We start from the raw sequence: 18,411 nt of genomic DNA, 5'->3' as shown, positions 1-18,411 counted from the left end.
ATGTAGCGCGCTATATAAATTATTTGACTTTGACTTTGAAGTTATCCAGCACAATATCCTTGGTGCAACAATATCCAGTGTTGCATGGCTAAACACTTATAAGGTCCCAAAGGCGAGATCTATTGGCTATGCCAATGCTTGTTAGTTACGATATCAGTTGGATCTGTAACCAAAAAGAAAATGCAACCTGTGAAAGCATTTTTGAAATGTGAGCCAGGGATGGCGAATGGAAGCTTTGGGGAGCCAAAGCAATACATGGCATGGGAGACAAGTAGCGAATGTGAAAACACGAAGAATGTTTGGGAGGAAGGATACAGAAGCAACACTGGAAAGGGATCTGGGGTGGACTGGAACGCAGCTTGAGTGAGGGCCTGATGGGGAAGGAACATGGAGAGCTCGAGTGGTGGGGGGCAATGGGGAGAAGCACATGTGTGAGCAACAGGAAGGGGATGGGTGACTGAGCACCGCCAGGAGAGAAGTGCAAGAGGAAAACCGGTCAAAAACACATGCACTCTCATGGTGAATAAAATACAAGTGATGGTAAAGAGGCAATACTTCATAGGAAGGAAAAACACAAGATTGACATGCTGGGATACAAATAAGTTGGTAAATAACAGATAAGGAAACCCAACCAATGGTAAACAGTGGGCAGGCTTCAAGCCCCTCTGTTTGGTAAGTCACAATATCCCTCGCTACAGACCACATATACAGTCTAGTAGGATTGACCTAACAAGGTCTAACTTAGAATGTGGTCACTTAAAGATTAATTGCCCTGTTCAATGTCAATATAAAATATGTTGCCAAAAAAATTGAGCCCAGGGCTTTTAAATCTAGTTAGATTGGAATTAAGTCTGCAGTGGGTACCTCCAACAATCTTGTGGCTATACTGACTGACAAGTCAACAACACATGTACATAAAGAGATTTATTATTTTGTGCTTTAAGTACATTTAATAGTCACTAGAAAACACGGATGGCAAAAAATAGATAGCAGGTCCGTTTCTCCATGCCTATTACGAGCCTTTTCGTTGCTCTTTTTAGACACCTAGGTCAGGGTAAACTTTGTTCTAACCGGTCCGTCTCGGCTGAGATTTATACATATAGAGTTCTTAAATCAGGGTGTGTGCTCGCACCGCTGCTTTTTAACTAGTATATATTCCATATTATTTTCGCTATCTTATGCCGACCTTTGCTCGGATTTATACACACCTTGAAAGATATTATTTTTGTTTAAGCACACGCGACGATGTTTTAGCCAATCAGGGCACAGAAGACATTAACCCTATCACATGACCTCCCACATTCATTTAGAGCACGACATCCAACGTACGAACATCGTCGGAATCCTGAACATTTCGAATTCACGAGCGCGGAACTCCAGTCTTTCACTTTCCGGTAAGCTATACTTTCTTGAAATGGACACCTCCCGTCCATTTGGATATACCGCGTTGAACCACTAACTTGACCAGGCTTAAACCTTTTCTTACAGGCTCGTAGAACTTGCCAAAAGAATCGGATTCACACTTGTATCAGGTTAGAATTGCCATATAGTAGCCACTGCATGCTACTCACTGTCAGAACGGGAGCACGCGTTTTCGAATAGTACTGTCGCACTAAGTGCTCACATCTTTATCCCCATCGTTTCACGTATGGCACCTTTGCGGACTCATCCAGTTCACGAATTCTGTTACCCTTCGTGTCACACCGTGATTTATTCACACCGTGATATGCACGATGATTATACGTACTATACCTGATGACTCACACTGGAATCCCCTCTCACCCTTATGCATGACGACAAGTGCATTACGTTTTATTAACCTGTGTACCACATGTATCTTGAATGAACAATTTGTTTGACATTGTACTTGGTCACTTTTAGTAAACCACACGGCCCTGAGGAAGGGCAAAGCCCGAAATGCATTGGGCCACCGGGCCACTTACTTGAACATTATGAAAGTAATAATGTGATGAATCTACAACAAAAATAATAAACAAAAATAATGAAATCAACCACATAGGAGAACCTCGATTACCTTTTTCGAATAAATTAATGAATGATTTACTCGAGTGCCCTGGAGGGAAACAGTGCAATTCACAGGTTGGTAGAATTAAAAAATGTGTTTGGAGATAATTTGCGAGGGGGCTTCGGCACTGTCTGTCTTGGGCCAATCATACGTCGAGCTGGTCTCGGTGCCAATAAAAATCGAAGGAGCACGCGTGCGATGTTGCGGTCAGCCGCCATGTTGGATAAGGAGAAACACTGCCGCTCGTCCTCACTAAACATGGCGTCGCGCGGGTGTATCTCAAACAGGTCACGTCAGTGACGTCATAGCGCCGCTACGCGCGGCCGAGTGAGAAGCCGGATGTCTGCCGAGCAGGCGATGCCGGCCTCGAGCCCCCAAGCCATCCCGACGCGCCGGGAGCCGGTAGTGCAGCTGCACCACCCAGTCTGCGGACCGCAGCCGCTGCGCTGGTCCGAGGACAACTGCGTGTCGGTGTGCACGAGCCGAGACGTGTCCGTACTGGAGCAGATCTCCAACATCCACAGTAGCGCCCCCGAGCTGGTTCTGCACCGCTCCGTCGTACCGGAGCCGCCTCGCGCGCCCAAGGTGAGCCCACCTCGTGCCACAAAGCCGGGCGCTCATTGGGCTGTGCCGGAGACGTCATGAGTCTCTGACAATGCCTGTTTTCTATTGGTCCCCGTGACGTCTGGCTTGTAGGACTGGTTGAATGCAAGTCTCAGCCGATGACGTAATCTCCCATGAATAAAGCTCCTTTCTCATTGGTCCGCTGACATAATTACCTGTGATGACGACTGCATTTTCATTTGTAGCCACTTATGATGTCATAACCTGTTATTACAACTGATCATTATTTGTGGGCATAACCCACGAGTCCGGAAGGCCCCTTCTGATGACATCACCCATTGTTATGTCTGCCTTACCATTATTCACTGCTATGTTATGGTATTGGTGTTCTTATAGCGTGCTAATCACCCGTGAGGGTCTCTGAGTGGTCTATATATATATATATATATAGCAGGAGGCCTATCTATCATAGTTACTACATGTGCAGGCTCCAGCTGTCCAATCATTTGTGGAGGCCGTCTTGGTGCAAATAAAAGTGAAGAAGTTATTAATGTGCTCTGCTTGTTTATTGATGTGTTTCGATATCCCATCCATTCTGTAGGAGAGGGTATCCATCTTCCTGTTGATTTTGGTTAGGCTTAGTTGCATAGATGTTAGGATTTGCCGCAACTCACTCCTCATCCCTGGTCCAGAAGCATCTGCGTAATGCTCGCCTGCCGCCCCCTCCCTTTCGCAGGTCCTGTGCGTTTTGTGGTGCTCCAATTCCATTTTCGGTTGGTTTTTGTCTGTTTTCCAGGCAAAAACGGCAGCAGACACCTCGAATCGGGTACATCCCACAACTTTGTTATCTCAGGCAGCAAAGCGTGCAGGGCAATCCAGGCCTGGCCCACTCTTGTGTCTCCAGCAGCTGATGACTCAGTAACCCCCAAGTAGTACACAGTCACCCCAAGCACTGACACGTCAACCGTTCTGGTGTTACATTAATATGCATTGCAAAGTCAAATGGCACCAACTAACACTGGTAATTAGTAGTCTCATTCAGAAAGCTCTTGTAGTTACTGGCGCCTTCAGCACCACCTTGCAGCCCGATGGATACAGTCCCCACAGTCACTGCAGGACAGGCCCAATCCAGCCCAGGACACCAGGCAGCAAGTCAGGCACAATCCACGGAGCACACCTCCTGCAGTGTAGGGCTCAGGGGTCACCCCCAATATACTGAAAGCTCAGTCAGCCTCCCAAGCCGCCGACGCCTGGTCACCTTAAAACACCACGTAGAACCGAGAGATCAAGTCAAGTCAAGTCAATAAATTTATATAGCGCGCTACATACCCAGAGGGTCTCAAGGCGCTTGGAGAAGGGTGGGGAATTACTTGTCAAATATCCATGTTTTAAGTTGCTTTCTGAATGCTAGGTGGTTCTGAGTAAGGCGCAGGTGAGTGGGAAGTGAGTTCCAGGTTTTAGCTGCCAGGTAGGAGAAGGATCTACCTCCCATGGTGATTTTGTTGATGCGAGGTACAGTGGCAAGGGCTTGGTTGGAGGATCGTAGCTGGCGGGAGGGGGTGTAGAAGGACAGTCGTGTGTTGAGGCATTCGGGTCCGATTTCGTAGAGTGCTTTGTGTGCGTGGGTTAGGAGGCGGAAAGTAATCCTCTTGTTGACGGGGAGCCAGTGGAGGTTTTTCAGGTGACCAGAGATGTGTTCTTTACGCGGGATGTCTAATATGAGCCTGGCTGAAGCGTTCTGGATGCGTTGGAGTTTTATCTGGAGTTTGGCGGTGGTACCGGCGTAGAGGGTGTTTCCGTAGTCCAGTCGGCTCGTGACCAGAGCGTGGGTGACTGTTTTTCTAGTTTCGGTGGGGATCCAGCGAAATGTTTTTTTGAGCATGCGAAGAATGTTGAAGCAAGATGAAGAAACGGCGTTGACTTGTCTGTTCATCGAGAGTGAGGAATCCAGGATGACGCAGGCTGATGCAAGTCTTCCGACCCTTGAGGCCAGTCCCCCAGCTGGGCAAATACATCAGACCAGAGGTTTCTGGGCCCTGGGGGCATCGTCAACGGTTCGGAGCCGCAGCCACCATCCACCCACCACCCCCCAAGACAACAGGGTCTCCGCCGAACGCCAGCAGTGGTTCATGTTACGTAGTAAAACACTGAGTCAAATGAAGTTAAATCCGTAGGTTTATTCAAGAACCCAGCTGTAAAATGAGGAGGACAGACTGGACACTCCTCTTTCAGCCTTGATCTGCCACTGTATGCCCCACTGGGTTCCACAGTTCCGGAATGCTAAAGTTGGAATCCAATGTGGTCATATGGTAACGAGGACAATAAATACAACACTTCCCCTTTCCCACAAAAGAATAAATAATAACCGGAAAGTATAAAAAAATAAAAATAAAGAGCAATTCACATAAGAATAACAAAATGCAAATACAAGTTAAGAGTGACAAACGTGTGTGACATCCTTTAGATAAAGAGGTTTGACACAAACTCTACCAGCTCTAGTTAGTTCAAGACTTCCCTTGGAGATGGCGCACTCATTAGGCGCACAAGCTAAACTAGAATTACAAACTCCAGAATCACCCGCACTAGTACTAATGTGAACATTGTCAGAGCTGGGAGTATCACGTAGATTGTTCGAGTTGGACCTGGAATTGTGAACATCACCTTCCCCCTCTGCAACAAGTGGAAAAGATTCAGAGTCAGAACAACAATCTTTAATCCAATCATACTTATTTGGTTGGTAGTTAGAATGAACATCTTGAGGTATACTAGAATCCTAAGGTTTAATTTCACCTCTAAATTTAGCAATTCTACTGGCATGCCAAACCTTTCCATCACTTAATAAAGCAGAATTAAACATTACTTTAATAACTTTCAGAGGAACTGAGAATCTACTCTCCCCCTTGCGTGGTATTCTGCCTTTGACTTTTACAATGTCGCCAACACACAGATTTACTTTTTTGAATTATGGGCTTGGTCGAAGGTGTTTTTAGGTCTCGCCTATTCTATCCCGCAGGGATGGATAGGCGAGATTATAGTAAGCGGTCCGAAAAGTCTACCTAGCTGCGGATCGCGTACAGTTCATGTGAGCCAGGCGTGCGCACATCATCGCCAGCCACATCACACACCACCATTTGTCTGTGCCTCGGCATTAGACTTCAAAAGCTGCCGCTCCCCCGCTCCCGCATCAGACTTGAAAGGAATACACTCCCCGCCCCCCAATGCAGAGAGCTTGTTTACGTTTGACCCCTGCCACAGTCTCATGCAGTTTTTGTTTTGTGGCATTACATTACAGATCACCACAATGTATGCATTTTGGGCACTTTGTAGAGGCTTTCAATTTTACCACTCACTACACAACCAGTGCTGTAATATTGTTCTGCTTACGGGCTGTGCCGGGCTCTTACCACAACCTGGACCACACAGGAACAATCCACATTTCAGACAGTACTCGATCCTATCTTTTTCTACATCTAAATAGCCCCTCACGGACACACTGGTATACTTTGTTCTGCCCGCTGTACTCGATCATTGTTTACGTTTGGCGAATGCCACGATGGTAAGCAGCCTTAACCCTAGATAAGGTGTCATAGATTGATCCACCACTCTGCCCTCGTCTACGCACTCTCGTAAGCCGCTAGTCTTTTGTCCATGTTGGTCGGTACTTACTTTCACCCACCTCACTTTCCATTACTCACTCCAGGCAGATCTCCCGCGTTTTGTGGTTCTTTTGCACACCAACGTTTATTTAACGCTAAAGATATCCACTTGCCGTTCATCCTCTACCCATAAAGGATCACACCAGAGGAATTCCGATCAAGGTATTTACCAGCGCCTTACTTTCTATTCTGCTAATGCCGCCTATCTTAACTTTAGGCAGCTATTTTGTTAATAATCGAACGCTTATCTTAGGCGTTGTCACCCCAGGGCTCTTGCTATACTAAGAACGCCCCCACCCTTTTTTTGATAACATGGGCTCACTGCTGCCATGGCCAGGACCCATGAGCACCCACCTTGTAACGTGAGCCCAGTGGTACCAGATCCTATGTGTAATATGTAGCACATTCTATAGCATCTCGCTAAGGCCGCAATTTCTAGTTCAGATCTCCAATAGCTGATAACGTTTTTTGCAATCAAACGCACCTTTACTAGCTCTCACCCTTTGCCTCTTGACATACTCTGAATTTGCTACCCCCCACTGGGGTTACACGGGCACGCCAAATCCCCACTTTTTTTATGGTTATGCCCCATGCACACCCCACACGCACTCTCGGCCCGGTTCTTTGGGTTCCATGGTATCCCACCCTATGTGAATTGCAGGGACCAGAGGCTTAAGGGAAAGTTATTTCAGGCGGTTCTCATCTCAGTCCTAGGGCTCCTCCTGCTCTCATGTGCCGCACAGTTCCGAGTGCTTCTTAGGTCTTATTATTCTTCCCAGACATTTTTGCCTCGGTTTTAGTGTTTACTTCTTTCATTTAACAGCCCATTGCACACGGCTCACATTTGTCAAACCCCATCAGTTGGCTCCATCACATGACTTATGTGCAAACTCTGAAGATAACAGTTGCTGGGACACCAACTACAGTGATCCCTCATCATCTACTCGACCATTGTATGGTATATACCCACTACCATAATTTACACGCACTTCTTGTTTTACCATTCATGAAGCACAGCGAGACCGGGGACACTTATGGAGCTGCTATGCACTATGCGTTTTTTCTTATAATGATATCGCTTCTCACATTGTAACGCAATCTCACTTTGCCTTATTTCCAAGGTTAGGATTACACCGTCGCCTCCCCCAATCCCAGTTGTTGTCTGATACCCCTCCCCACGGCCCATCCACCCTGTTCTATGCACTTGTAATTTCCCTTCCTATATCACAGTGCTTTTCTTCGTGTTTGTCACCCTTGCTTTTTTCATGTTATTTGCTCACCTCCTCCATGTCACTTCACCTTCCCATCCCTGTTACTGTACCACTTTTTAACAGATGCACCACCCACACAGTCTCTTCCTTCTTCCCTCTCATTCCATAACCGTCATGCAAACGTACCCGTCCACACAAGTTCTAGCACACACCCACCATCACTGGTAACAACCAACACATGGACAATACAGATTAGCCCTAGTACAATACAGGCAGGCCCTAGAATTATATAGGTCAGGCATCAGGCCTAGGACAGGATTTCCCATACGATGTGTGCTGATTTGTACAGTTTTTACATGTGTATTTAGTATATATGGCTATGCTAAATGTGTTCTGTGTTTTTAGGTCTCGTCTCCGCTCGCGAAGCGAGAGCTTATGTAGGCATTTCAGAAATTCTCAGAAAAAGTGGATGAAACACAGTGCATGTGCGACGGGTGCACGCTCACCGTTTGGCAGCCTGCGGTCACTGACAACAGGAAAGCACTTTGATCTGTATCACTCCCCTCTCCCACTCCCTCCTCCCACTTGCTCCTGCTGAGCCTCACAAAGTGGTTGCATCTCAGCCACAGACTTCCTGGCTCGCACGCCAATACTTTGTTGCAATATTCCTTTGCATTAAGCCTTTCTGCTTGAGCCGGCTGATTTTTGTCACCGTCCTTATCGTAAGTGGATCAAACAGCGCCACAAGTAGAGGTTACAGCAGTTTTCGATAGAGAGGTTAATTTAATATTTGGAAATATGTTCCATGTACCACTGAAACAGTACTCACTCCAAATATGCAAATCTCTACATTTAATCGTTTGTATTGTCTACATAGAAGTTGCTAACAGGGCAGTTCATTCTTTTCTGCTTTTCCCTGTTTCCGCCATACACTCCACTTCTTTGTGTCTCCTTTCTGGCCTCCTACTTAACTTTTCACCCTTTCTCCTTTAATCCCATTTCCACCTTCTCACAACCCCTTCGAACACTGCTATCTTAACATTTGTGTTTCTCTCTGTCTTATGATGTCTGCTCTGCCACCATTTACTTCGGACCCTCACACACCCTCATCCTCACACCTCCACACCCTCATCCTCACACCTCCACACCCTCACACCCTCACACATCCTCACACCCTCACACACCCTCACACACCCTCACTCACCATCACACTCTCTCACCCACCCTCACCCTCACACCCCTCTCACCCTCACAACCCTCTCACCCTCACACAACCTCACACACCCCCACCCTCACACACCCTCACCCTCTCACCCTCACACACCCTCACCCCTCACCCTCACAACCCCCTCACACACCCCCACATACCCTCACACTCCCTCACTCATCCTCACACACCCTCACTCACCATCACACCCTCACCCTCACACACCCTCACACACTCACCTTCACAACCCTCCCACCCTCACAACCCTCACACACCCCACCCTCACACAACCTCACCCTCACACCCCCTCACACTCACAACCCCCTCACACTCACAACCCCACACCCTCACATTCCCTCACTCATCCTCACATGCCCTCACCCTCACACACCCTCTCACCCTCACACACCCTCTCACCCTCACACACCCTCTCACCCTCACACACCCTCACTCACTCACACCCCCTCACCCTCACACACCCTCACCCCCACACACCCTCATCCCCTCCCTCACACCCCCTCACATGCCTCACCACCCCACCCCTCACACCCCCACACCCTCACCCTCACACACCCTCACACCTCTCACCCTCACACCCCCTCACCCTCACACCCCCTCACCCTCACACCCTCACCCACACCCTCACCCCCTCACACCCCCTCACCCTCACACACCCTCTCACTCACCCTCACACCCCCTCACCCTCACAACCCTCACACCCCCTCGCCCACCCTCACCCTCATACACCCTCACCCTCACACACCCTCTCACCCTCACACACTCTCACTCACCCTCACACACCCTCACCCACCCTCACACACCCTCACCCATCCTCACACACCCTCACTCACTCTCACCCTCACACCCCCTCACCCCCCTCACCCTCACACCCCCTCACCCCCCTCACCCTCACCCCCCCTCACCCCCCCTCACCCTCACCCCCTCACTCACCCTCACACCCCTCTCACCCTCACACCCCTCTCTCCCTCACACCCCTCTCTCCCTCACACCCCTCTCACACTCACACACCCTCACTCACACACTCTCACTCACCCTCACACACCCTCACCAGCATAGGATAACAAAACATAACATAGCATAACAAAACACAGCGTAGCATACCACAAACAAAAAAAAGCATAGGATAGAAAAACATAGCACAGTATAACAAAACAAATTATAGGATAGCAAAACAAAACATAGCATAACAAAACATAGCATAGCAAAACAGCATAGTAAGGCATAACAAACCATAGCATAACAAAACATAGCATAACAAAACAAAGCATAGCGTAACAAAACAAAGCATAGCATAACATAACAAAGCAAAGCAAAACAGTATAACAAAACATAGCATAACAACATAGAATAACAAAACAAAGCATAGAATAGCAAAACATAGCATAACAAAGCATAGCATAACAAAACACATCAAAACAAAGCATACATAACAAAACAACACAACAGTTCACAGCTAGGTAGTGTAGTGAGCCACCCGTCATCTTCTGTACTTGGTTTCACCCCAGGCACCCTTCGACTGGGCTCGGTCCGAGGGTGTAAATAAAGGAGCCATTTTTGCATGCGACCACTGGCTGAAGAGAGACCAACGTGTCTTGCGTGAGCTTCTTTTGTGCTGCGTAGCACAGGCCTTCACTACTGGGCCTTGCCTGCTACAGGTAGGTAGCTGCCAGGGCCAGGTCTAGTGTGCGTCACATCCCAGTCAAGGGGTAGGGCGTACAGGCTGCCGCAGACCTCCAGGAATCTCTCCTCTGCACTATAAACGCAGTGGTGCATGGGCAGCACATGGCAATCTTTTAGGAAGCGCTCTGCAGCCCAATGAGGCAGGATAATTAATGAGAAATCTTGAAGGAGCTCGCCTAGAAGGCAGCCATCTTTGGTCCAGGAAGCCCCGCCCGCACAATTTATATTTAATGTTTCTAAAGTGGCTATGTGTCTTTGTGACTGGTTAGAAGATAGTGACAGCCTGTGTGATACAGTGCTTGTGCCTGCCGCCTGAGGCAGTATAACTGTCTGAGGAGAGCTCCTGCCCATTCTTTCCTCAGGCAGAGCCTATGGGCGGGTACTCCTGCTAATTTTAGCCCTGCTACGACTAGTAGACTGAATCGTAATGAAGATTTGGCTGTAGGAGGAGTGCTCAAGTTCCAGCCAATTTTATTATGCACACCTATTTACGTCTTTGTACGAGACATTTTCCTGTATTTCACAGTCGCATTGCATGCTCGTTTTATACAAGACAACCAGCCTGTAGTTAAAACGATTCTTTTAGTCGCAAGCTGTTATTCATACATGTGAAAGTAACATGACGGTTTCTCTGCTCTCTCTTGTCATGAAAGAACATAATATTTTACCTTCTGACATCACTGCCAATCAATCCCACTGTCTGTCATTACACTGTTTTTTAACATTATGTGGCAAACTACCCATGCCTACATGCATGGTGATAAACGCAGCGACTGTTTGCCATCTTTTTATCTAGCACACCAGTAGCGTTCTTCTTTTACTGTCCTCCATAGATTTTCCTATTTTTGATCCTATGTGTTACAAACTTCTATCCCACATCTTTTGCCTATACTACTACTACATTGTTTTTATATAGAACCTAATACCTCTGTTTTTGTGGTTCTCAATCTATCAACCTCAGAAGTATGAAAGACTGACTCGTCTCTGCTGTGATTTGATATTCTGACCCGCAGGAGATACAAGATGCCAACAATTAGAACTTTACCCACTTTGTCCCCTTGCCACCTCCGATTACTATGGGCAGTAAGGCGTTCCAAACCTAATTAAGGTCTGCATTGAATTCCTAGAGGTCACCAAAGTGTGACAACAAGTGCTGCCCCTGGTTATTCCACTTTCAGGGGGTCAGCAGCTCTCCAACACATGCACAAGCATTTTAGGGTCTTTAGTAAGATTCTGGGTTAACGTTTCTCCAAAGGACTATTGATCACAGCTGCTCAGATTATGGAAGGCTCTGGCCAGGTTTTGCATGGGTTCAGCTGGCACCCTTCCTGCCTATTCTCGTTCGGTTGAGGATCTACATTTTGTTTCTAGAACACTTCTGACCAGGTTATGTTCTTTGTAGATGGGTGACTATCTCCCCTTAGAACACCTCCCACAATGAAAGGGATCCAGTGTCTGTACCCCACTATTATAATGTACCTAAACACCATTCTTCGTCACTTAAACAGACACACGAACCAAGACTTCACAACTCATTGGGAAACCAGGTACTCCCTGTGACGCAGGTGTGTCACTGTGAAAAAAGTGGAAAATTCTCGCCTGGGGCTGAGCTCAGCTGGTAAGGTTGCTCCCCAACAGCTTTCTGTCAGGTATGTTTGTAACCAGCAAGTCGAACCAGACAGGACCTGATAAGCCCTTTAATATACCGAGTCTGAGAAATTGTGTACAGTTGATATCGGTATTAATTTCTGTATTTTAGAGCCTTTGAAATGGCAGAAGTGCATTTCCGACCCAGTTTAAAATGTTTATAGGGAAGTAGACTGTAAAAGCAATTGTACACACAGCACTTAAAATAGAAATTCCCTGTATCTGGTCCGACCATCATCTGATCTACTGTGACATCCCCCTGGATACTATACCCTCCCGTCCAGCACCTAAACCCAGACTGACCCGCCAGTGGAAAAATGTGGACCAACACACACTGACCACGGCACTTAGGGGAATTGTCCAACCGACATCATTTAAAAAAGATGTAGACCAAGACTGTAAGGACATGATGGACTATTTAGTAACAGCTATCGATCAGTTAGCACCCGAGAAACTCCAAACAAAAAATAGTGGAATAAAGAGAGCCCCATGGTTCACACCCGCTTTGAGAGACCAAAGGAAGGCTCTGAGTAACATGGAGAGAAACTGGAGGAAAAATAAGGATATAGACTCCTGTGAACAATATAAGAAGGCGCTTCGCAGCTATAAAAAATCCATCCAGGAAACTAAAGCCTCATTTTATGAGATCCGAATAAATAGGGCGACCAATGTTCAAAAGGAAACATTCAAAATCCTGAAGGAATTAACTAAAAAAGCTCAGGATGTAAATAGCAGCATAAACTGTGATACTTTCCAGAAATATTTCCTGGATAAAGTAGATGCCATTATGCTCGAAATAAAAAATATGGGGCTTGGCCTCATCGAGCAACAGGCTATCCTAAACCCAGCTGCCAGCTGCTTAGCAACATTTCCCCCTATGGACTCACTAACCCTTGAATCGCTGATGAGGAAGACAAAATCAGGTTCCCCAGCAGATCCTTGCCCCCCTAGTATTTTCTGCTTGGCACGACCTATGTTAGAGGACCATATCCTAGCCACACTGAATAAATCCTTGAACACCGGCAGGCTCCCCACTAGCTTCAAAGAAGCTCGTGTAAGACCGTTGCTAAAGAAAGTGGGGGCAGATCCCAACGCCTTAAAAAATTACAGACCCATATCCCAGCTGCCTTTCCTGTCCAAAGTTCTTGAGCAACATGTGCTTAAATCTCTGTCTAGCTTCCTGGAGTCTAACCATCTACTCCATGAGAGGCAGGCAGGTTTCCGCGCACATCACAGCACCGAACTTGTCATGCTTTCGGTGCTGGATGAGCTCAGAAGGATGGTTGACAGTAAGAGACCGAGCGCCCTGATTTTGTTAGACCTATCAGCGGCGTTCGATGCTGTCAGCCATACCCTTCTACTGGACAGGCTGGCTGGGGTTGGGATTCAGGGTTCAGCTCTTCGGTGGCTGGAATCATTCTTATCTGGGAGAACCCAGAGAATCCAGATGGGAGATAGCATATCAGGAGTGGGAGGTCTGACCTGTGGTGTCCCCCAGGGCTCAGCGCTATCCCCACTCCTGTTTAACTTATATCTGCAGCCTCTGATTAACACAATAGCGGAGATCGGCTGTCGGGTGTTCAACTATGCCGACGACACACAGCTGCTGTTGGGCATAGATGACACCGTACAAGCCCAGTCACACGCCCAGGACATACTTAGATACACAGTTCACTGGATGGCTACTGTCCAGCTAAAAATTAACCCGGAAAAAACAGAGGTGCTGATAGTACCATCCAAGTGTTCCTCTTGGAGTGACATGTTCTGGCCCCAGGAGCTGGGCCCAACTCCACAGCCAGTTACCACAGTCAAAAGTCTTGGCATTAAGTTAGACAGTGCTCTCTCGATGACCAACCAGGTTTCCAATGTGGTTGGTACCTGCACTGGTGCGCAAACTAGTCCCTCTCCTCTCCGAGCCGATGCTTCGCACAGTGGTTTCTGCCACCATAGTGTCAAGACTCGACTATGGAAATGCGCTCTACTTAGGCCTGCCAAAGACGCTAATTAACAGACTTCAAGTAGTCCTAAATGATGCCGCCAGGCTCATTTTTAATCTCCCGAGGAGAGCGCATGCCTCCCCATTACTAAAGAGTCTACACTGGCTGCCAATCGGGCAGAGGTCCATCTTTAAAAGCCTCTGTATAGCCCATAAAGCCATCTATGGGCAGGCCCCGGCCTACATTAAGGAACGGATTGAGATATATAGACCGGAAAGAAACCTCAGGTCTTCAGATGCCCAACTCCTTGTTTGCCCACGTTTCAAACTGGCTACAATGGGAGGGAGATCTTTCTCGGTCGTACTACCGAACCTATGGAACGCCCTGCCCGAGGCACTCCGTAAGGAGGGTAACCTGCTCTGTTTCAGGAAAGCCCTGAAAACCAACCTTTTCAGAACAGCATACAACTCAGCGTAATTCCTGTCCTTTCCTCTACCCTCTCAGTCCCTTGGTTGTTATGACATGTGGTATAAGCGCCCTGAGACCTGCAGGTGACTTGGCGCTATATAAACCCGCAATAACAAATAACAAATAACAAAAATAGAAATGTAAAACCCTAAAACAATTGTAAACAGCCAATTGATATCAACTTCGCCAGATATGAGCTGCACCTTTTCATTTGTAAATCATTGCTACCACCTGGGACATTGATCTATATTTCAAAAACAAGTGTATTATTATGACCGTGACACGGCACTCAGCCAGGGTCTTGAGGGGTGGGCATGTTCTCCACGCAGGCTGAAATGCGGTTTGCATGGAGGGCAAAATAAAATTATAACATTAGTTATTATCATTTTATTTTTTCCTTTATTTTGCTGCATCAGTGCAGTAGGGCGACGCTCCTCCGCCTTAGCGGAGGAGCCGCCACTGAGTACAGCGGCAGCATAGCGCCATCTCCGCATCAGCACAGCACCACCTCCTCATGAGAGCACCACCAGCAATTCGGCTCCTACTCAGCTTCAGCACAGCATCACCCGACCATCACTCAGCACTTCAGCATCATGCAGCACCACCACTTCAGCAGCATCTCAGCATCAGTACAGCACCACCCCGTCATCGGTGCACCACCAACTCCGCAATAGAGTAGCACCAGCGCAGCACCACCTCTGCACCAGCCCAGCACCACCTCCACAGTAATTCAGCATCAGCGTAGCACCACCTCCGCATCAGCGCAGCACCACCTCAGCATCAGCTCAGCATCACCTCAGCACAGCACCAACTCAGCATCACTCAGCACCCTGAGCACCAGTGCAGCACCACCACCTCAGCAGGACTCAGCATCACTCAGCCCCTCCTCCATGTCACTCAGCATCACCTCCGCACCAGCACACCACCACCTCAGCATCACTCAGCACCCTGAGCACCAGTGCAGCACCACCACCTCAGCAGGACTCAGCATCACCTCAGCATCACTCAGCACACCTCAGTGTCACTCAGCATCACCACCGCACCAGCACACCACCACCTCAGCATCACTCTGCACCCTGAGCACCAGTGCAGCACTACCACCTCAGCAGGACTCCGCATCACTCAGCCCCACCTCAGTGTCACTCAGAATCATCTCCGCACCAGCACACCACCACCTCCGCACCACCTCAGTCTGCCCTTGGACTCTAGCATCTGTTGATTCTCCCCTAGTTTCCGTCCGCTGCTCATGTTGAAATTCAGGTGCTATTTCCAAGTTCCACCCTCCAGTTGATTATGCCCCCTCCCCCCCACCCCCATAATAAAAAATAACGAATAATAAACGAACATTAGAAAATAGCAGGAAGAAGTTGCCAGCATTGCAAGGGCAAAAAACTAGAAGACATTTTTTATGTTAATAATTTTTTTATAGGATTGTTCAGTTGTACATAATGTCTTCTTGGTTATTTATTTATATATATATATATATATATATATATATATATATATATATATATATATATATATATATATATATATATATATATATATATATATATATTATGGTAATAAAATGCTTAACAACTTTTTTTATTATAACTTTTCATCATGCTGCACAGCAGCCACACTTCTCTACAACATAGCTTAAAGACATTGGCAAAGCCAATAGCTCTGGCTAATCACTTATAAGGTCCCAACGGTGAGACCTATTGGCTATGCCAATGCTGTATTAACATGATCATTCATTGTTCACGGTGCTACCACTTAGTCCTGAGGAAGTAATATAAGGGCTCAAAATGTTAACATTGGAACAAGTAGATTAACATTCAGTGTCATTACCTCAAGCAGAACACTAAACTTGAGTCTAGTTTATAGTTCAAACAAAGTGCGGTCTTAATTTACATGATTGTTTGTTTGTCTTTGTTGTATAGTCACCATAAGCGCACCATTCGCTTATGTCATGCCTCGCTGCGCCTTCACTGGACCACCTGCTGTATACATACCTGGAGCCTGATTTAGATCTTGCCGGGCCGGTTACTGTGTCACAGCGGTGACCGCTATCCCATCCGCCGAAATAAAAAACTCATAGGATATAATGAGTTTCATATTTGGGCGGACAGAATAACCATCACCGTTGTGACGCAGTAGCCTGACTGCCGAGATCTAAATCATGCCATTATCTGTTTGTATTTTTAGGTGTGTGTATTTGGGTATTGCTGTTAAAACTCATAACGGATTGTTTCACTTTATACATTATTTTCTTTTACAAAGCGAGCAAAGTCTTGTTTGGCTTCCTCCAAAGGGACCATTGTTTTCAGATCAGACCAATCAGGAGCCAGCAAATAAGAGTGACAATGAAGCCAGCGAATCGTAAGCCGCGGGCGGGCTCCAGCCCCCTGTTAGTTTATAAAATGTCTTGCTAGCATCCGCGCATGCGCTGTCTCAGACGAGGCCTAAATTACTAAAGCCCTTCGAGGTGAGCTTCATGTCAGACATGAAAAAATATTAAATTATCATAAATATACCAACTTGTCTGAAACTACTCTTGTTCAAACCCCTTTCTTTACTTCCCCAGACAAAGAATAAAAGATACCACAAAAATACACAACAACAGAACTAACTTATAATGAACTCGAACTTCCAGAATCCATCATCAAGTTCCACCCTTAAACCCCCATGAAAGAATATCCTGAATTATTTTCCAAATAATAATTTTCTTTCAATTTTCTTATTGCGATCGGGAATTCTAGCCTCCTAAGCCTTCAAGACCCACTCAACCAGAGCCCAGAACCAGCTGTTGCCTCCAGTTTACACTGCGTGGCTAGAATAACTGTCCATACAACAGTGAGCAGTAAATATTGAATAACCTTTGAACTATCGGCTAGTTCTGCATGAAGCCCAACTGTACCTGACTGAATCTCACAGGCACATACTCACAAAGCTTTTGTGATGTACCTCTGTACTGACAGTCATCTTGGACGGACATCGCTGTGCTGAGACAGGTACTGGGCCCTACCGAGACATGCCATTGGCTGCCAGAGTGTGCCACTGTGGTGTCCTCCACATTTTGTGTACACACACACACACACACAGACACACACACACTTGCAGCCTTTGCAGCAGTCTTATATTGCACATCTGACCAGGCACAGCTGTCTGCGCCATTACTGAGATGTGCCCTTGGCTGTCAAAGAGCGCCGATGTAGTGTCTTGCACATTGTGTGCACACACACACAGACACACACACTTGCAGCCTTTGCAGAAGTCTTATAATGCACATCTGTCCTGACCTGCCACAGACACTGCTATCAGCCCCATTACTGAGACATGCCATTGGCTGCCAGAGTGGGCCGCTGTGGTGTCCTGCAGATTGTGTGCACACACAGACACACACACTTGCAGCCTTTGCAGAAGTCTTACAATGCATATCTTTCTTGCCACAGTCACAGCTGTCCGCCCCATTACTGGAATATGCCATTGGCTGCCAAAGCTCGCCGCTGTGGTGTCCTGCACATTGTGTGCACACACACAGACACACACGCTTGCAGCTTTTGCAGAAGTCTTATGCACATCTGTCCTGACCAGACACAGCTATCCGCCCCATTGCTGAGACAGTCACAGTTTTCACAGTGCACTTCATCCCTGACTGCGTTATGCACTACAAACATACAAGAACCCAGACTGCACCAGGTCTCCCACAATGCATTTGGCCTGATTTGCACAGCGCACTGGTTTTTAGGTCTCGCCTAGCGATGCAGCGCATGTCCTGCGCGCCTTGGAGAGACCTATAGTCGCCGGTTTCTCTGCCAAAGGGAGACAGGAGGTGGCACGCACAGGGACAGGAGAGGTGCACTCGCAGACAGGAGATGTGCACTCCGTATGCGTGCACGTCTCCTGTCCCCGCATTAGCACAGCGCGCGCATGGCGCAGTTTCACTTTCCCTCCCTCCTAGTTAGTTTCAGTTTTGCGCTGCCGGCCGCTCTCTCCAACACACGCT

The 18,411-nt window shown here is 47.3% G+C and overlaps 1 protein-coding gene across 1 annotated transcript in view; it reads left to right on the top strand.

The window, feature by feature from the left end:
* Positions 1-2,327: 2,327 nt before the first annotated feature.
* Positions 2,328-18,411, top strand: part of LOC147717978 (general transcription factor 3C polypeptide 4-like) — a 48,716-nt gene continuing 32,632 nt past the window's right edge. Inside the window, exon 1 of the mRNA XM_086924759.1 lies at positions 2,328-2,611. Within this exon, the coding sequence (XP_086780885.1) occupies positions 2,366-2,611 (246 nt within the window). The 5' untranslated portion in view covers positions 2,328-2,365. The remainder of the gene's footprint in view (positions 2,612-18,411) is intronic.

This window comes from Lissotriton vulgaris, chromosome 5, assembly GCF_964263255.1.
Source record: "Lissotriton vulgaris chromosome 5, aLisVul1.2, whole genome shotgun sequence".
In the NCBI taxonomy this organism is placed as follows: domain Eukaryota; kingdom Metazoa; phylum Chordata; class Amphibia; order Caudata; family Salamandridae; genus Lissotriton; species Lissotriton vulgaris.
This window is presented reverse-complemented; position numbering and strand designations above follow the sequence as displayed.